The following is a 21,772-nucleotide window of genomic DNA, read 5'->3' as shown; positions in this document are numbered from 1 at the left end:
TTTTGGGAGAATTAGTTTTAATGAGCAGCTTTTCCCTCTTTCTACCTTTGATTTATTGACCTTTGAAAACAACAGTAATAGATGTTCTTCTCGTACAAGGTTTTTAAGAGATGAAGAAAATATTATACCGTGTGCCCAATATAAACGTAAATAGGAGCCCAAAGGTAAGGAACACCCGAAAATGAGACTACCTTAATGCGTCCGAATTCCAAGATAGATAGATAATCAATTTACACGGTAACATGTAATGCATGTCTTGATCAATGAGGAAATGAAACTTCTACAAAACTAAGGTCAAGTTGGGCAAATGGCCAATTTTAGGGTTACCATATTCTGAAATGTCAAAATGTGAGCATACTTCTACGTGTACTTCCCTCCTTACCTGGGTAATATGCGGAAAGCTTATACTAAACACAATAGTAAGAAGTAGAGTCCCGGTGTGACTAGATTTAGCCATGTTCAAGACAACGAAACAATTTGGTCAGGAAATGTATGTGGATGGAAATTTTAACTCTCAAAATACGGACATGTCTGTAAAAATGCTAATGTATGGTAACCTTACCCAACGTACTTAGAGATGTGGGCAAATTAACAGTTTTATTTCTGTAATATGAAATCTGTGGTAGTTTCCATTAAGTTTCTTGGAGTTTAATTAGTATAAAAGTGCGGAACATTTTTTTTTTCTTTTAAAATAGTATACGAAGTTGTGACTATAACTGCAAAGGCAGTTATTTATACATATGCAGTAATTTATATTATGCATGAAATATAATAATAATGCATTTGAAATTTGTTTCAGGTGGAAAGAAAAGACAAAGAACAGTTACCGGATACAGATATAGTGATTATACATAAAAATCTGCTCCTAGAAACGCTTTAGTAAATAACGTTGTTCAATATAGATTTTCTAATGGAGTTATGAATAACCATTTTTGGACAATTTTAGAGTGCTAAACACGAAAATAGCACTGAAAAAGCGAGATTAGTTTTTGTTTTGAATTGTCGTGGAGAAAAGGGTGAATGTAAAAATTACACTATTCTCCAAACTTTAGTAGGTATTGTGTAACGGAGACATAAGCAGACATTATTGGATAAGGGTGCTGAAGACGAAAATGGCAAAGGGGTTTCTTGTTTTGATGTTACAGAGAAAAGGGAGGAAATGGAAATAATGGAAAGTTTATGTATTTTTCCGACTTTCATGTGGGAACTTCACAAATTCTGCACATTTTTCAAAGCCACGCATATTATGGCCTTTGTATTATTTTTATATGTTTTGTATGCCACTTTATTCAAAAAAGTTATAATGATAATAATAAAGTGATATTCGCTTTCGTATACACTAAAAGTATCTTTATTCAATAGAGACAGTTCGCTTCTAATTGCTTACAACTGTCTATCCATGAACGGGGGAAAAGCTAATGTAAAAGAAGAATGGATTTGTTCTCATTGTTTTTATTTATTTTTTTCTGCTTTCAGCAAAGAAAACGTACTCCAACGCCTCCTCACTGAAATGCCATAAATGTGTCATTCTTAAAAAGGGTCATCTCGCAGCTGTGGACAATGTTCAACCTCAAAGTAACCCTCCGCAACCTGCTAGAAGAGAGAACCGAGTATCGTCAATGCGTTGTTGCGAATCTTCACATGATAAAAAAGGGGGGAATGAATAACTTAATTGGAGGCTTTTAGTAAAATTATAAGCTCATATAAGGAATCCTTTATTATTGACCTGACTCCATGCAAATTTTTGTAGGGATTTGTTCATTGCTTACTGAGAAAAATTCGAAAAAAGTTCCAATGTTATTAGATAGGGGAAAACTCGACTTGACAAAGAGGTAGCAACAGCTTTAAAACATAACTATCCTGCCAAACTTACATTCCTAAACATCAAATAAAAACTTCAAATTATCATTTCTTACCTCATTTCTCTTGTAAATTTTCCTGATTTTTATAAAAAGCGGAGGGGTAACTCTAAACTTAACCCGAACCGTCTGTCGTCTGCTCCAGAAATGCCTTCGGTTTTTCGAGACAATGATTCGGATGGTGATCCCACTTTCCAAGTTGCCAGTTCTCAAACAATAGGAAAGCTGGAGTTAGCAAGCAGTCTTTCTGCCCATGAAACGAAAGTAACATTGCCTCATGCAAAACTGACACGTACCTATAAAGGAAGAACAAATGTCAAATGAGAAAGTCTTCACTTTGGCCATTTCATTCAATTTTTTAAATTCAATTCAGTGATTTGTTCTTTCGGTTCTAATGCTCCAGCTGCGCATCGAGAAGTAGGACCTTTAAAAGGGTATAGTGTAATAGAGTGGGGTAGAGAAGAGCAAAATAGGGATAAGTAGGGTAGGGGTGGGAACGGGTAAGCTTAAGGTCAAGAAAGTTTTGGCATTTATTCCGAAGTTGGTCGGTCATCCTCCTAGTTATTAGCCAATAGAGTAATAATTGGTTCCTTTCTGTAGCAAGGTTTAATATTTAATTCACATAGTATTGGCGAGCGAGAGTTAGCGAGTGAAGGCGGGTTAGAGCCCCGCAGGGCACGTTGTTTGCAGTCTTTATTACACCTAAATGGAAAGGGGAATCTGTGTTCTAGAACCTTACAGCCATGTCGGTTATGTTAATTACTGTTACATTGAAAAGTATAACTTTCTCCACCTTTCTTTACAGTTGTTTGCTTACCGCATTTTCAACAATTCATTTTTACATTTATTAAGCAATGACTTACTTTAAATAGATCTTCCTGATTATCACTAGCAATGTTTACAAAACAAATGCTCATTACATTCCCATAATCCTACCATGGAGTAACCTTGCGCAGAGTTGCTCCCTCCGCTTGCGAAATATTTCCATGTGTAGAACCGTTTATGTAAGAAAATAATCACAACTTTCGCTCTTGTTATGCATTATCAAGCACACAAACTAGCAAATTATTCATTGCTTTCCGGTAAATTTTCGAACTTTTGCTAGAAACGGACGACCAACTTTGGAACTTAACCCGAATTTTTGACCCATTTTCATAAAATTGTGCGGAACCGAAAAAAAAACAAATCACTGAATCGAAGAGTCGAAACAAAATGAGTGAAATGGCCAATGTAAAGACTTGCCGTCAAATGCTCTGGAATGTCTTGGGATGAAAGGATGTGTACTGAATGTGATGTAGATAGAAATGTACTTTTTTAAGCAATGATGAACATTGGTGGTGTAAACGCATATATTATATTTGAACCAATACTAATAAAAGTAAATTATATATTAAGAGGGCACTTGCTGAAAAACTTAGGACTGGTCATATAGAACAAATGAGTCAAAGCGGGTTGGGTATGAATTTTGGGTTTCGATTAGAACAGTGAATTTCGGAAAAGTATTTATTGAAGCTTAACAACAACTCAAAATGTATTACTACACAAAAGTAGGCGAGCAACCCAATGGGGTCCGGGGTACCTAATTTCTACATTTTTAAATATTTTGAAATATAGAACTATAAAATGTTGTAAGGAACGTTACTGATATCTGTTTACCAAAAACCGCAAGTCGATATGCCTTATGGTACCGAAATATGGGAAATAGAAATCGACACCATAAAAATGTGGGGTTTGCGTACTATATGGTGAAATTAGGGGCCTCGGTGGCTCAATGGTAGAGGGTTCACCTCTGGTGCTTGGGGTCCCGGGTTCGATCCCAGCCCCCGCCGAGTGAACTTTGTGGTGGACAAACACCGTGTGCGTGGGTTTCCTCGGGGCTTTCCCACTTTCTTCATTCCACCATTTCATTTATTACTCATTATCACCGTCTCCTTTAGCCTAACCGGCATAATCGTGGCGTAACGTTCAAATATTTCATTTCATATTTTATATAGTGAAATTTCGAAAAAAATAATTGCTGAACCCTAACAACAACCCTTCTTCTCTTTCCTGCCACCATACCCTCTGACACGTCCCTCATGATGAAGTTTGTTCTTAGCAATGTCCCAACCAGTTTCACTTCCTCTTCTTAATAATGCCTAAAATTGTTCTTCCTCACTATTTCTAAGACCTTCTCATTCGGTTTCTGCTCGACCAAGTTAATTCTCTTCATTTTCTCCACACCCACATTATGAAAGCTTCCAGTCGTTTTTCATCATTTTGCGTAATGTCTATGTTTCTGGTCCACATAGTACAATTCTCCACACGAAGCATTTTATGAGTCTTTTCTCATCTCTTTGTTCAAGGTCCCACAAAATAGTATTTTCTTCCTCGTAAAGGCTTCTTTCGCCATTCCTATCCTTGCTTTGATTTAGTGTTCATACTTCATATCATCACTAATAATACTACCCATGTATCAAAAAGTCTTCTATTTTCTTCCCTCCTATTTCTATAGTTGACACTGCTTGCTTCCAATTACCACGGCTTTTGTTTTTCTAACATTTATTTTCATCCCATATTCTTCAGAGTCCTTCCTCAAGTTCTCTAACATCCTATTGATTTTCTTTTCAGATTCTGCAACAAGCGCCATATCATCAGGAAGCCGTATACACGTAATCATTCTACCCCCTACTGAAATCCTGTCTTCATTTTGTAGACTCTTTTTCACTATCTCTTCTAGATAGATATTAGTAAATGAGATTCACAAAATGTTTAATAGATTTGATTCTAAGAGTTTGAATTCATCTTTTATAAATAAATTTGTATTAGATTCGGGCATTAATTGTTATTACTTTTCGGCATTGTGTAGTGTAATTGAGTGACGGACAACTTCTGATGGTTTGTGGTCGAAGACTAAAGCTGTTTCCGACGTATGATACCAGTGAACGTTTATTAGTTTTTCTCGTTTGTTATAACAGGAACTGTGCTCGTTTTTTATTATTATTACTTTAAAAACTAGGAAATGTGTTTTAATACCGTTTATTTTATCCAACTACTTCTATTTTTTAAGGGTTTGGGGAGGCAGTAGCACTCCATGTGGTTTTGAAAATAAGTTTTCTACATTTTATTGATGATATATATATATACAGTGGTCGAAGTGAGACGGTATGCGGCGGTATGCCATACCGTCTCTCGTTTTTCAGTGATGAAGGCATAGCATCTCTGTTTTTTCAGTGATCAGACATACCCTCACGGGAAAGTAGGTACTTTTAATAAACAGTAATTGACGAATAGCTTTGCGCGTACAAGGATTTTATTTCTTATGTAGAGTGAATGAATGAATGAATGAATGGATGGATGGATGGATAGATGGATGGATCTGGAATATAACAATTCTTATCAGTTGTATAATGAAGATATAAGGTTGTCGTTTAATGATAGTAGTGAGCATTAGTTTTGCCACTTACAACTAGTTCCGGACCGTAATCTCAGTTGATAAACTGAAATTCATTGTTTGTTTGGACTATAAATATTGGATAACTAACTGGGAAATTATAACTGTTTTTCTCAAAATTTGAAACCTAAACTAAGAGTTACTTGAATTAAGGAACTATTGTGGACTCTCATCCAGTATAAAAAAGAAGTTTCTGATTTCTGTTTAATTTTCATGCAGTTGTGCCAAATGATTAGCTTACACCTCTAATGTAATGCAAATCCCTAACGTATATACTTAATGTTTTATGGGCTGCAGACCTTTATTCTTTCACTTGATATTTAATTTAACCTTTGATCGACTTCGTCCAATAATCAGCCATTTGTATTCATCTGTTGTTCTTTTAATTCATCTGTCATTCATTTACTCGTCATATTGTAATGCTGAGAAAAGAGAAGACTGTATATGTTCACCGGTGACATACTGTTAAATAGAATATTAATTAGTAACTTGTATTGATTGTTCGCGAACATATCATGTCTCTTTGTTTTTGTTTTTTCTCTTTTTTGTAACCTAAATTATCTATCACTCTTCAATTAATTTTTAATGAATTGAAATTTATTCATAGTATATTTAATTATTTATTTAGTTGTTGAAGGTGTTTAGTTTTTATTGTTTCTTGTTATCCTTTTGAAGAATAAAGTGTTAACCCCATATCTCCCTTGTGATTATGTTTTAAAAATCATTTACCAAAATACCCTGTAATTAATTCACGTTTGAATTTTCGAGGTAAGGTACGGTATTTATGAAGGTAGATCTAATTGTTGGTGGAATTTTCGCATTATAGATTTCTTCCATTTTCGCTCTTCGGAATTGCTCGAACGCCGATGAAACAGAAGAACCTGTGAAATCTCAAAAAATTATAGACATGTTGTCATGGCAATAGGGATTCAATTGGAAATTATCAATCAATACTTCCACTTTATATATATAACCTTTATGAACTTATAGTAGTTAAAATTTAATCAACCTTTGTTTTGGGATCACAGTCCTTGTTATTATGATCATATGTTCATACTTCCGTACTACTGGAAATTTCGATGTACAGTAAAGAAAGCTGCATTTTCGAAGAAAAAGAAGTCGCAAAAGAAGTACTCGAGAAATTTCCGCAATTGAACGCACAAAGCATCGGAACTGAATACTTCAACAATAAAACTATTTATTTTACGCTGGAAGATATTTAATTTTAAACATTTACTGTATAAAATATTAATTGTATCTTCGTTAATTGTTTAAAACTAATTTTCTGGAGAGAACCGTCTTGCAACAAGTGCTCGGGAAATTCCCGTAATTGAACGCACAAAGTATCGGAAGTGAACTTCAATAATAAAACCATTTATTTTACGCTGGAAAATATTTGTCGTATAACACATTTTGAAACATTTATTTTATAAATATGAATTATATTTTTGTTTTAAATTAATATATTTGACGTTTATATATGGCGAATGTCACTGAGCCAGTGCCGTAGCATACATTTATTCTGGGGGTCAAGCATTAATACGTGTATTTTGACCCCCTAGAAAAAGTTGTTTTACTAATTCTTGAGCCCCATCTTTCCTTTACTGGTTATGGGCCTCCCGGAGCTTGTGGGCACTCCTGCACTGCAAGGTCTGAGGGGCCGTTAGTTACGCTCCTGGGTCCGTTCCATACATGACAAATTAAGGGACAATATTGACAAATTTCAAAACCATGCAAGTAAATATTATTTGTAGGGCTCCTTATAGTACTTTTTTTTTTCTGAAATGAGCCCATGACTAATTTTTGTTTTATTTACCTTTTGTGTGCTGTTTTATGTAATGTAGTGAACCTGTTTGATACTTCATTTATAAATTCATGATCGTATTGTATATGGAGTAAGAAAATTTTGTCTTGAAGTGCCCCCCTCTCGAACGGCGGGGAGCTTCCTTTGGGAGGCAGTTGCCAACTGCCCCCCACAAGCTACGGCCCTGCACTGAGGCTACTGGGATGATTCATTATACATTTGTTTTTTCGTCTGCCTGTACCATACATACTACAGGGTACCACTTTCGGTCTCGTACGTTTAAATTTTCAGGGTACAGGCACGAGACAGTAAATTTCCTGTAAAATTTGGCGGCATACCAACGTAAAATTTCAAAACGGCTGCCATTTAAAAAAAAAAAAAATAGCAATGAATACAAAATTGTTGCAAGTTGTGACAATGATAATCTTGAAATATAAATCACATTTTAACACTTTTACCCCAAAGACATTGAAATATTTCGAAAATACCCAATTAAACCCGAAAAAACCCATATGGGCCCAGGTGGGTGGGGCGTTTTCAGAAAAACCCTGGTTTTTTCAAACCCTGCTATAGATAGATAGAGATTATTTACAAAGTTAATCTAAAAAGATTAGAAAGTAAACTTGTTAGAATAAAGATGATCCAATATCATTTAGAATGTGAATAATGGCTCTTTTTTTTGCTTTGCAGCAGTCAAGATGAGCTCTCGTCGAGGGAAAGGAGTCTCATTTATTGCTAACGGCGTTCGAAATGATTGCCATACGCTGTTGGAAAAATTCCGAGCCAAAAAATCCACGAATTTCAGCTCCTTTGTTGAAGTGTGGAAAGAAATGTACTTTCCTTACATTTTCCTGTAAGTAATTTGAGTGGCTTATACAACTAATGGAACGTATAAAATACATTCTCAAAATAAACCTTTATAAGTATTAACTTGAAATGGATTCTTTCACTTATTTATAATTAAAAAAATGATATGGAGATAATGTGTCAGTAGAGCCGGTAATGCTAAAAGATTGATTATTATCTACTTCCATTCGTTCTACTAGACCAGTGGTTCTCAACCTTTTATGACTCACGACACACTAATACTGAACGTACAGGACATAGCGACACCTTGTTTGATATTTTTATTATAAATAATAATAATAATAATATCTATTATAATAGTGAAACAATTTTGTTTCTATAATGACTGTATATAGCACTGAGCATTAGTGCTACCGCTGGAAATGTTGACTGGTACAATCTGTCTCGATTTTAACTAATTATTATTAAATTCTTCATAATTTCTAAATTCTAAAATCAGGGTTGGCTGGTTTAAACCCTGGTTCAAACCAAAAAAAAATGTTCGTAAAAGTGTAAGTGTTTGTAAAATCTTGATGAACACACGTTTGTGGGTTATCACGTTTCACTCCCGTATAGTATTTGTATTATATTCAGACCTAAATTCCCCATTCATTACTCAAAAAGATTATACTACAAAAGCAACTTTTTTTAAAAAAAGTTTATAAATGTTTATTTTGTGATTGTTTTGTAGTTGTTGTTATTGTTATGTAATTGCAATCGAAGAGAAAATATAAATATTGTTTCGTTTCAATGTTTACTATTGATAAAATACATCGAAAATGCCGTACTTTTTGTGTGTGTGTGTGTGGGGGGGGGTCATACAGACCCCACGAGAGGCATTTAGTGAAATAAGTATCTTTGGTATCTATTTATGTGTAAATCAGTCTGAGCCGAAGTGGACTCAAATAATTCGTATCTTTATTCACTTTTCTTATTGATATGCAGATTAAGTCGGTGTATTTCTTTAATTTGGACCAATAAAAGTCGTTGTTAACTAACTTTAACTAAATTAGTTCTTCTGTACTCCGTAGTACTTTGAAATCGTTCATATGTAATTCTGTGTAATGGTTTCACTTGTGCAACTGTTTATCTTTCTGTCCTTCTGAAATTAGTCTTGTCAGTTATATTAAGAAGCATGTAAAGATCAGTACAACTTTTTTTTTTTTTTTTTTTTTTTTTTTATTTTTTTTTTTTTTTTTTTTTTTATCAGGATTTCTTCGTGAGTGAGTCGGCAGACGTATCGCATTTGTGGCCAATTAGTCCTGGTTCCGAGTTCAAATGGAGGACAATTTCTCTCGGATGTAACTCGAGAAGCGGTTTTTATTCCGCTTTAAGCTTATGTGACCCCTTCCAGCATAACCCGGTTGTTGCATAGTAACATCAAGGCGAAACAAACTTATTTCTGTCCATATATGATATGAATATATGGAGCAAATTATTTAAACCATAAAAACCTGGTTTAAACCCAAAAAAAAACGTTTTTTTTTTGTTTTTTTTTGTTTTTTTTAAATAAAAACCATGGTTTTTGCCAACCCTGTCTAAAATTTCAAGACATACCTTTAGGGATTCTGTATTGCGACACATCGGTTGAGAACCATTGTTCTAGACTACGCTCAAAGAAAGAAGCATGTTTCATGAATGATGAGGATACGTGGAACGATCAGATAACTTTTATTCCTCATGTGGAAAGTGTTGTGCTGTAGGTACGAAACTTAGGTAGCAAGTGTACCCATGTCTTCAGATACTAATGAGTAAGTTTCTAAAAAAAGAGGTTTGAAGTTATGACGTCTTGAATGAGTGAAAGTGTCAAACTGTGCTCACATTTTTTCAGATACAGCAATGAGTTGATTGTGAATCCGAAGTGTTGATCCTCAGGATACGCAGTAAGAACGAATTTTACGATCGTCTTGCAACTATGGCCGAGGAACTAAAGTTATGAATAAAGAGTGGAAGCATTCCCTTCCCCATACAAAATATCCCGTGTGCAACCTTCCTCTAAGTAAGTTTCTAGCCCTAATGTTCATTGATTACCTAATGTACGATCGTAGCGTGAATGCGACATTTTACAAACGCTGCTGCAAAAGCAGCACTGAAAGTAAAACATGTGTGTGTGTTAGTTGACAATGTTTCTACCTACAAAGTCCACGAAATACTGAATGTTGTGCAAACAGTTGGTTACCAGTTAATTCCCTGGCTTCATACCATCATACTCCTTTTTATTTCCAAAATGAAGCAGTTGCTGAAAAGAAGGCTTTTTCTTCGGATGCAGAGTTCATTTCCACTGTCAAACATTGCTTTTCTAGGCAATGTGACACATTCTGCAAGAAATCGCTGTGGAATTTTTAAAGAATGTTTTCAAAACTGTTAGTTTACCCTGAATGTGGAAAAGGCCGAGTAACATGATTCAATTTCGAACTTCGAGCTCCATTCTCTGTACGAGGGCAAAAACATTGATCGTCTAGCGTAAGAATATATTTTATAATAGCGCTTTCGGAAGATCCTTCTTCCATCTTCAACTCAGATTCAATTAAGGGCAAGAATGTGGATAGGTAAATATGGTTAAAAAGATTAAAAAATTTGAAGCACAAATCTTCTGTCAGAAATGTCATGCATGCAGAATAATGCCAAGCACAACAGCATATTTGTAGAGCCCATTTGGTTTTAAAAAAACTGAGCTCCACCTCAAAGTACGCGGTTATTCGGGAAGCGAATTGGATATCGTGCTTAGTACATCTGCAATGTACGCCGATGACTCAGCTTCGATTCCGGACGCAGTCGCAAATTTCTTGACCCTGAATTCCATTATAGAGTCGCTAATGAGATGTTTTACAAATGCCAATTAATTGCATAAATCCATCAACATCAAACATAAATTTATAATTATGAAATATTTCAGACGTTCGCAACACAAAATTTAGAAGTAGCTATTTAATATTAAAGATATTCGTTACATATTGTGATGGATTTACAGCATGCTCTTTAATAGAAGATTTACAGAAATAATTTCCATTTATTAGGGAAATTCCTTGTGCTTCGGCACCAGAATAAGTTTAGGTTGATGCGAATGAACAGTATTAATAAAATACAGTTGTGTTCATTACTTTCGCCGGAAAACAAATAGGTGGAAGGAGTGCTGGAGCTTTTCTATAATAGATAAGTACTGCTTTTCAAAAACGATTGATACATAATGTACCAGGATTTTGAAACATAAATGTTCTACTATTTTTGGTTTCAGTGGCCGCAAAACGTTTGCGGAATTATGGGAACTGACAGAAGAGATTTTGCTTGCAGCCAAAAGCTTCATGTTGGAGCCACATCCGAATTTAACAAGGATTGGAGCCATATACTTGACTTACGGTCTTTATATGAGGCAGCCAACGCAGTGAGTAGTTTATTTTCTTTGTTCGTTGTATTGTTTGTGGGGTAGAGCGTCTTTGTTTTAGTTAAAACACGTGTATATAGGTATTTGTAAATAATACTAGTACTTGCATATATGCAAGTACCTGAATAATAATACGAATTCCCTGCTTTCAGTCGACATATAGTTTTCGTCTGTTAATATTGATCCTAGATATTTGAAAGTATCCGCTTTATCAAACGCATCCATAATTTGCAGTATTAAAGATTTTAACACTATATTTGATGATTACACATATTGAAAGGGAAAAAGAGTTTCATTAAAAAATCTTGTTTTATAATTACAAATGCTTTTTTTTTTTTTTTTTTTTTCGTACCATAGTTTGAATCAAAGACAACAAATGCTCCACTTAAAAAAGGAAATTACAATGAAACCTCTCTAAAGCGGACAGCCATGGGGAATCAAAAATTGTCCGCTATAGAGAGGTGTCCGTCTTAGAGAGGTTTCAATATTTTATGACGTAGATTAGTAAACAAGGTAATAAGCAATTAGAAAGCAAATATTTTTGCATGAATCATGTATTTACGAATATTACAAGAATGCCTGAATTATCCTCCGCCACCCAATACTCTATGTTCGAGGCACAACATGAAAATAAGTTGGTATAGTTCTCTGCTCTTTACATTTGCTATTACTTAATACATTTTCGGTGTGTTGTTTTAATTTGTGAGTTAATTGCAGTCCAGTAGTGTCTGTTTTGAGACAATATGTGTACCCGCAGGCCAAAAATTCCAAACTTGTCTTCTGCTTGCTTACAGATTCCAGCGAAGCAATACCATAACGTATCATCCCAAATTGTGGGTAACTGTCAAACACTTCTGTCTAAAACAGTTTGGGTGGGAGTGGAATGCAAGCAAAGGGCATGAGAGTGTTGTTAAACAGAGACTTCGTCTGGGTTGCTGAGCAGCCAGTTGAGGAGACAATATGTCACAATGCTCCCTTGATGACACATGTATGAATTACTAAAAATGCATTTTTACTGCACTTTCCAACTTGTTTCTAGAGAAAGTGTCCGTAATACAGAGGTAAATAATATTTATAAAAGACAGGAAAGACTGTCCGTGTCCGTACTAGAGAGTGTCCGCTTTAGAGAGGTTTATCAATATGTTTTTTTCCTATTACAGTGTTTGGGGATTACAAAATATGTCCGTTACGGGAGGTGTCCGCTTTATAGAGGTGTCCGTTGGTAGAGGTTTCACTGTATTAGAGATCTACTATTTTTTCAACACTACACCTGGATAATTGTAAACATAAAAACGAAGATGTATCGTCTGTTTTTACGTTTCCTCTGCTTCTTGCAAACTGATATTTAGGTTCTATGTGCTGGTTTGTGTCGTCGCCAGTTCTCATGTAGGATTTTTGTTTATTGATTTCTTAAAATCACCTTTGGTGTCAGAGCCCTGCAATCAGTTCCTGGCGTTAACTTATGTGATTCAGATCTCATGTTAAGCTTTAAGTCCATGTTCAGATCTCATATAGCTTCGCTGGTGAAAAGCGCACTACACTCAAATGATTAAAAAAAAAAAAAAGTTTATTTTAAATATGCTTTTTTTAAACTTACTTTTTCAAACATTCATTTCACTTCCTTTGTGCTTCCGAATTCGTGTATCAGAATGTCTGACACGAAGGTCACGAGATCAGAAGACTGTCCTGAAAGTCAAGAAATGTAGTTTTTACCTCACGATTTTTATTATTATTATTTTTTTATCTGTACAAATGTAAGTACAGATTGGAAAATTTTGTTCTATAAAACGTCAAAATTCACTACCAAAAATGTCTATTTTAGGCTTTAGAGGCCATCAAATCGGAAGCAAAGCAGCTTCTATCTCATACATGAAAGTTCGGGGCCTAATTCGTATCCAAATTCGCTCTTGAGAATGTTACGAAATCTTATGGTTTAGTAAAGAAAAGGTCACGAAATTTCATTTTGGAATTTTAGTAGACATCCTTTATATGCATTTATAAGACATTTCATTGTCCACTTTCGTATTCTTTTTCCCGTCCAGTTGTTCTCCCATAATATTTTTAATGTAATTTTCATCAGTTCTCTTCTCTACTGATTTAGGTTCGTGTTTTGGTATTTGCAAATCTACTTTCTGAATTAAAATTTACCTCTAAATTTGGTTTTTTCGTTAGTTTTTTCTTTATATCTTGTTTCCATTCTTCGGTTTAATGTAAACTTAAAATAACCATTCATTCCCACTTAGAAACTATTTTTATTTCAGTGAGTTTTTTTTTTTTTCTATATTTGGTCTGTAATTACGTACTTATCTTTCTTTCTGTATTACAGGTATCTTTGGCATTCATTAATCCATCTAATCGTGATTCTTTATCTTTCACAAAAGTTTAGTAAGAAACTAACTTTATATTTTTCTACGAACTCCGAAACGGAGATTTGAAAATTGTGATTAAGATTGGCATTTGACTTTAAGCTTAGAAATGAGCAACAACGGTTCATGTTGCTGTCAGATTATCGCAATGATAAAACGAAAATATTTTAAACTTTGATCACTTTATTTCATAGTATTTTTAAATATAAAACGGCTATGAGTGGGTTTTTGATACGAAAAACCGGCGGCAGATACACAAGTTTGCTTGTTATTTGTAATTTAATGTTTACAGGAAAATGGTGAAGGTGCGAATAACACTTGAAGAATTTCGGAGCGTCGTCGCTTTCATAAACAACGTGATTCTCCCACAGAGATTGCTGGAAGTCTATTATGTGTTTTGTAAGATGATGTACGAAGAGGCTTTCCAATACGTAGCCAAGGCCAGAGAGGTAACTCCACTTTGCTCATTTTTTATTTGTTTTACTGTTTAGGAATGATCCAAAGTTCTTTAAGTTTAATAATTTTAATATATAGAGTGTAACTAACTGATTCATACTAGCTTTGCTGTATTCAATAACTTACACTAAAATACAATTGCTGAGCAGAGCAACGTTTAATATAAAATAATAAATGTGTGACAGCTTTGCTAACTAACTGAACACACTGACTTTATCAGACATAGACACTGTCTGATAAAGCGAATATGTTCAGTTAGTTAGCAAAGCTGTCACACATTTATTATTTTATATTAAACGTTGCTCTGCTCAGCAATTTGTATTTTAGTGTAAGATACAGAGTTTGTACAAAAAGTAGTAGAGCTGTTTTTAAAAATTTATTCACAATTTTGACACATCGGCTTCATAATTTGTAAAATATGCCCCGTCTGCATCTCAACACAGCGTTTCCAACAACTCTGCCAATCATTGAAGGCTCCCTGAAACGCAGAAACTGGAATGCTCTTCAGCACCCTCGTTACGGCCTCTTGAATGGCCTGGACTGAGCCGTGGTGGCGCCCTTTCATGACTCTTTTCAGTCGGGGGAAGAGAAAGAAGCTTGTAGGAGTGACATCTGGACTGTAGGGTGGCTGGGGAAGCTGTGTGATGCCATGTTTGGTCAGGAAGTCCATGACAGCAAAAGCGATGTGGCTCGGCACATTGTCCTGATGAAGCTTCCATGATCTAGCGATTGCTGGGCGGACGCGGGCAACTCGTTTTCTAAATCTTTCAAGTACTTCCGCGTAGAATGCAGCATTCACAATCTGATCAGGCGGTACAAACCCTCTGTGAACCACTCCTCTGACAAGGCACATTGTGAAGATGACAAGGCACCTTAAAAGGGGTTCACCTTAAACTCGATCCACACTCCGAGAAGGCTTGGACATGTCTGACGACTGGTGCGTTGGTTGCTAAGACCAACCACCGCAGTAACACCCCCCTCCTTCATCACGTTTTGGCGGGAAAAGATCAGTCCTACTACTTCCTGGACAAACCCTGTAAGAAGGCTTCGTGTGTATAATGTATAGTATAGAGGGTGGTAAAAGAATACATCAAATTGGAGGAAGTGCTAGTAAACATGAAATCAAGAAGAAGAAAAAGTATAATCAACATGAGTCGTAAGAGACTTTGAAAAAGCGGCGTAGGCGTCGATAAAATGTTGAACGTTTCATGAACACGGAAAGATATCGCAGTCGCGTCTAAAAATTCACCCGGCAAATGAAATGACGTACAGATTGTGGCTGAGTACTCGACCTTCACCGGGAATCCCTATAGAGAGATGGAGAATCGATAGATGTATTTCCTCCGTCTTACCGCCTTCTATAAGTCCAAAGTTAAATGTATTTTCTAATTGTCATCTTTTAAAAATTCAGATGTTAAGGCTAAGAGTTGAAATCTTTTGTGAAAATAAGTGAAACGTTTGTACCATTTTTCAGGGTGGATTGATTTAAATCAATCTGGTTTAAATGAAAGATTTAAATCACGTGATTTTTAAAATTAAAATCGTTCAGTTAAATCAAATTCGAAATAAATTAATTTGAATTGAAAATAAGTGAAATCTTCTGTTATTTCAGTTATGAAAGATAATCATAATACAATGAGACGCAAATGTATGTACAGCACAGTATGAAAAGGGGTGTTTCATGCAGAGGATGATTAGGGAAAATCCCGTTTTGAACGAGTAACTGGGAATTCTACTGTCTTCTCTTCGTAACGTACGGTTTGTAAATCGTTAACTATTCCAACAGGGAAATCTTCATCGACATATAAGACGAAAATTCTTGTGTGCGCGCGCCAGTTTGTTTGCTATCAGATAATAGGGGCGTATTTAGATGTATCCAATCCCCCCTCTGAAACTTAAACATTTTATATATTTTACATATCTTTAGGTGAAATTTACGTATTTGATGTGTATTTCGTGCTGCAACTAGCTCTTGACTAGTGTTGTAAATAGAAAAAAAACCGTTCGTTTTTTTTCAGAAATGTACGTTTTTTTTAGAAAAAAAAAACATTGCCTCTCGTTTTTTTTCTAAATTTCGTTTTTTTTCAAATAGTCATTTGTAATGTATCTTACGTCATTTAAGTCTGAAGTATTTTTATGTAGGTGTAATTACCATAAAATGCAACATAAATTAAAAACTAGAAACTGATACGGTACAAATATTTTACAATTTATATGAGTAGTGTACCTACTAAGAATCCGGGTTTCTGTAATGTTTCACCAATATCAACGAAGAAATAAAAGTAGAAATGAACATTTTTTTTTCGTGAAAGTAGGCCTTTAATAAGTACGAAAATAATATAACGAACAGTATAAAACGCAAATAACTTGTCTAAAGGTAAAAACTAAAACTAATTTGCCTACTAATATTTTTCTGAATATCATATATAAATAATTTGTCGACTTGATATATGATATGCATTGCTGGCTCTATCATATGTGCAACACGTGCATTTCCACGGGGCTGCAATATCTGTCATAAGTATTTTATTTAAAATAAATATTTCTTGTTGGAGACAGACTTCATGATCATGGTAGCTAAATTTACTAAGCTGACCTTCTATTTGAATACTACATTCATAAATTATGTTTAGGTCTCATTAGTTTAAGTCTCATGATCAGTGCTAAAGCAAATGGTAAAATAAATCCCAGAATAAACTGCTTGATTGTTGTCAAATACAGGAACTCAATTCTCGAATGCCTGCCCCCTTTGGTTAGTTAGCAGAGCTTCTCTTGTCTTTGTCGCAAATAGGATCGTTATCATTGAAGGTGGAAACACTTTAAAAAAAAAAAAAATAACAGATGTAGAAGGAAAATCAAGAAATAAAGGTAAAAGAGCTAGTTGCACTATAATTGCAAACTGATATGTTGAGATTGAAACTCGATATTGAATTCTATAAAATGGATTACCATCTTTCAGATGTATTTGCTTTATCTTTCACTAACATAATAGATTAATATTTAAAGGAAAAAAAAAAAAAAAAAAACAGACACAACAATATTGTATTTGTAGTAAGTATATAAGCCTTTCTGAGTGCGGGTGTAGTTTCCCTCCCTTTCGTTGTTCATGCTGGAGTAGCATACTTAAAATCGTGACTTTTAAGATTTGTTCTTTCTGGAGAAAGAGGTAGGCGGCAAATTACATCATTGCGCGGGCGACAAATTGCCTAGGTCAGGCCCGATAATATGTACACTCATGTCCAAAATGATTGTTGCATATTTATAACTGTTTTCTTGTAAGAATATAATTTGATAATGATTTTGCAGGGTACTTTTAATACTGATGCTGTGTGTATAATCTGAAAATGTATATTTATGATAAATTTCAAAGGAAAAGAATTATAAATACGAAAGTGAGAAAGAGTAAAAGAAAATGGACAAGAAAGTTTCATTTTCGTTTTATTGTTCTTATTTACTGCTGTTTTGACATGAAATTTTCCACATACATGTCTTTTCCGATTATACCATACTAACATTATAAGAAATACCAGGCGGATTCGTTATCAAATTATATTCCTAGAACAACATATTTATAGACATGGAACAATAATTTTGGACATGAGTGTACATACAAGACATGAATATAGGATAACATAATTTGAAGTAATGCAGGGTGTTTCAAAATGAATATTAGGGTTTTGAAACTTTATAGTATCTATTACAATTATAAGTATTATCAAATAAAAGAGCAACTCAAACAGTTTTGTACACACGCATGCCATGCATTGTTTCCTCTGTCTGCCGTTAGAAAGAGCAAGTAGCAAAGATGGAGACTAGAGACCAGACAGCTTTGTGTGTTTTAACCTTGCAAAGACTGAATCTGTAGTTACAGTGCAACCGTCTGTATGAATTGAATGTTTTGTGCCATATGGCGGAAAGTTTATAGGCCTTTCTCACCTATTGACTCAATGTGTGCCATGTGACGAATAAAGCTCACATCGAACACTTGAAGCAAAAACTGTTTGAGGTGTTCTTTTATTTGATGTACTTATAATTGTGCGTAAAATGTAATAAGTACTACGAAGACTTAATTCCCCGATATTCATTTTGAAACACCCTGAATTTCTCAGCATCAGTATTGAAACTAAGATGTAAAAAGGAGAGATTATGATTGTTTACAACAACGATATTATTATTAGTCAAGACTATAATTACTACAACAAAAGTTAGTAGTCAAAAAAATGGCAATGTTTCCAGCCAAAACAATTAATTCCCGATTGTAAGTGAAAAATTCGGCAAATTTCCCTTTCCCCTCTATTATTTCACTCTTGCTCGCTACGTTGGAACAAATGTACCACTACCTGAAAGCCTTCTCTCTAGCCTACAGAATACACCATAAAAAGTTTCAAATAGGATAATTAGAGAAGCTGTAGCGTCGGCATATCTGTTGATTTTTGCTTTTGAGGCGTAAAAAGTGTCAAAATTTCATGTGTATGGAAACAGATTTTTTTCTTTCTCTCTTTGAATGGAAGCCAGCGACTTCAGGTTTTCACTGTACCTTGTCAACGCACCAAAGAATCTTTTTAGGTGAGTTAGACCCATATGGCAACAGTGGTGCTAGATACAAAAAATCTTGAATTTCGGTTAGGGATTTTTTGTAAATTTTCACCCATACATTTCCCTCAGTAATTTCCCACCCGCTCGCAACACTGCAATGTAACGTACACCAAAAAATAGCCACATTCCTTTTCTAAAAAACAAGGTCTTAACCATATCAATAGTGTAAATGGTTTTTGAGGAATACGTCACTAACTGACAAAGTATGAAAACGCCAAAAATGATCTGGGTCCGAAAGGAATAATCACACGATTTTGCTCGTATATGTACAAGGAAACAAACGATTTGTAAGTCACGAGGGCTTCGACTCAAGTTCTATTGATTATTTCAATAATCTTCAACATACATCAATAAATAATAGCTGCCAGAAAAAAAACAGACATTTGAAAAAAAACATGAAAAAGAACGATGTTTTTTATTGAAAAAAAACTTCACAGAAAAAAAACCGTTTTTTTACAACACTACTCTTGACTGCCTTTCTTTTTTTTTTATGTCCCTGCCAAATATCAATAACTTTGGTGGGAAAAAAAAATGCCATGTTGATAAACGTTGCTGTTCTTTTTCTTTAATGCTTAAAAAAGACTGTTTGGGATTGAAATAGGCTAACGATCGGGGATTAATTCAAAGTTCAATCCCAATACTTTGACTTAAATGGTATAATTAACATTTAATACTAATTCCTAATGTTTTTCTTCAGTTCTCGATTTGTATTATACGAGGAGAAAGATGTGGTTTAAATTTAAAAAATCGATTTAAGTAAAAAAAAAAATATTTTCTTTTAAATTTTTTTTCTGTCCTCCTTTTTTTTGACATAATCTTACGTAAATTTACTTTATCGATGGTGTAATTAAATTTAGCGTAACTATGGTAACTTTGAAGTTTTAATCACACAAAACTCAGATTATTCTTACAAAATGTGTTCAATGTGCTGGCCGTGTTGTGCTATGCATGTTCGCAGATGTGTCTTCCAAACTGTATGAACACGGAGCAATGTCAAGTGTAATTCGTGCACATGGATTCAGTACCCGTTGCTCCAAATGATCCAAATCCATAATCTTTTTGGCACATACCGTACCCTTTAAGTGATCCCATGCTTAAAAGTGCAGTGGTGATAAATCAGGTGATCTGGCAGGCCATTCCACTGGCCCACGTCGATCAGTCCATCGACTAGGAAATTTTTCATCGAGATACTGACAAACCTGCAGTCTATAATGAGGTGACGTTCCATCACTTTGGTAAAATACAGCAAAACTGCCATCCGGAGCCGTGTCCAAGTAACTCTATGCAGTTAAGGTATCAGAGCTAACAAATGGGCCAATGAGATGTATTCCCCAGATCCCTGTTCACACCATGCCTTTTACCTGCACCATCATTTTACACGGATCTGTCCACTTCGGGTTATCTGGATATCAGTAGCATAGATTTTGTTTGTTTACCTCCGTTGTAATGTAAAAATTTGCTTCATCGGTGTGTAAAATTTCCGTTGCAAAGTTGGTGTCCTGCAATTGTCCACTGTCACTCTCAAAATTACATTCTCCGATGTGGATCATCCTGAGAAAGATGTTGCTGCAACTTGTTAGGGTGCCATTTGAGCATCTGTAATATAGTGCAAATGGAGGTTTGTTTGACGTAGCATTTTCGTGATATTCGGTGTGTGCTGTGCTGTAGAGATTTAACAAACGATCCGAGTGGTGCCGTATCTATGTCTTTGTCAGTGACAGTTCTGGGTCTACTTGATCATGACCTGTCCTTGACTGTACCTCTCTCATCGAACTTGGTCAGTAAATGTGCCACTGTAACGTGCGAAACTGAAAAATGTTGAGGATGCCTTTCATTGAAATCACGAGCTGCAGCACAGACACTTCTGCCACCTCACGTCTTAACGATCTTGACGCGGTCGGCTTTGGCTGATGGCATAGTTCAGCATCTAGAAATAAGAGATAAATTGAGGAGCTTGCTTCCAAACACCACCTAAGTCACTTTTTTTTTTTTTTTTTTTTAATTTTCGGTTTTTGCGTTTTATTTGTGTATTAGGAGTAGATACACATGCCTGACTATATAACCTCTCAAAACTCACATAAGTCGTCTTGAAATTAAATGCAAAAAATCACATTTTTTTCCAAAATGCGCCTATGTCATTAAAAATATTAATTCCAGACTCCACTCAAGTTACGTCGGTATTTTTATGTTCTTTGAAACTTTGATATTCATTGTTACCATTTCTCTGATTGGGGATCATGGATGTGCAAGAACTTTCAGAGATTTTCCAAAGAAGCGTTGAAATCAGCAATGCCAATAAAACTGTCACAAGTGCGTGTACTTTGGTTGTGCAAAGAATATAAATCTGTTGGTACAGAAATACTTATGCAGGGTCAAACTCTTACTCAGCTGTTGTAAAGAGGAGCCTTACAAAAGCTCCAAGCTTCAGAATTTCAACTACTGTTCCCAGTGTAAAGAAAGAAGACGTAAAATAACTTTTAAAGTTTATAGAGCTCAGTGACGACGACCAAGCTCTGTATGAAGAGACACTTACTAAGGAGAGCGCAGAAATTTCCCAATGAACTGCTATACAAAAATTTCGAAGAGCCTTTCGTATAAAGACTGTGGGAATGTCTGGAAAAATGTTTTATACTTCATAGGTAACAAAATCACAATGTCTCTTCTTTGTTGTACTGAGTACGAGCATCGTTGTTGCTCCAAAATTATGTAAATTTTGTGTAATTGGTTTTGTTCAAATATACAATATCCAAAGAAATGATAAAATATAAAAGTACATTAAAGAATAAAAGTTTAAAATATAAATCTTAGAACTAAAATAAATAAAAATTCATTAAAAACATACAAATCATTTATTCTTAGTGTAAATAAGCACCTACTATAATCAAATATAAATTATAATTACTATTTTATATGTTTTACAAGATATAATGATAGTAGAGTGTAATCACTATCAGCAGCTGTTTTTTTTTTTTTTTTTTTTTTTTTTTTTTTTTTTTTTTTTTTTTTTTTTTAAGAGAAAACATATGATTT

The 21,772-nt window shown here is 34.7% G+C and overlaps 1 protein-coding gene across 1 annotated transcript in view; it reads left to right on the top strand.

The window, feature by feature from the left end:
- LOC145691020 (uncharacterized) overlaps window positions 1-21,772 on the top strand; it is a 60,001-nt gene that overhangs the window by 3,915 nt on the left and 34,314 nt on the right. Inside the window, exons 2-4 of the mRNA XM_081766557.1 lie at window positions 7,787-7,949; window positions 11,178-11,324; window positions 13,983-14,139. Of these exons, the coding sequence (XP_081622683.1) occupies window positions 7,795-7,949; window positions 11,178-11,324; window positions 13,983-14,139 (459 nt within the window). The 5' untranslated portion in view covers window positions 7,787-7,794. The remainder of the gene's footprint in view (window positions 1-7,786; window positions 7,950-11,177; window positions 11,325-13,982; window positions 14,140-21,772) is intronic.

Source organism: Thermobia domestica, chromosome 7, assembly GCF_964235325.1.
Source record: "Thermobia domestica chromosome 7, izTheDome1.hap1.1, whole genome shotgun sequence".
Lineage (NCBI taxonomy): Eukaryota > Metazoa > Arthropoda > Insecta > Zygentoma > Lepismatidae > Thermobia > Thermobia domestica.
Note: the sequence above shows the minus strand (reverse complement) of the source record. Positions and strands in the feature narration are given on the sequence as shown.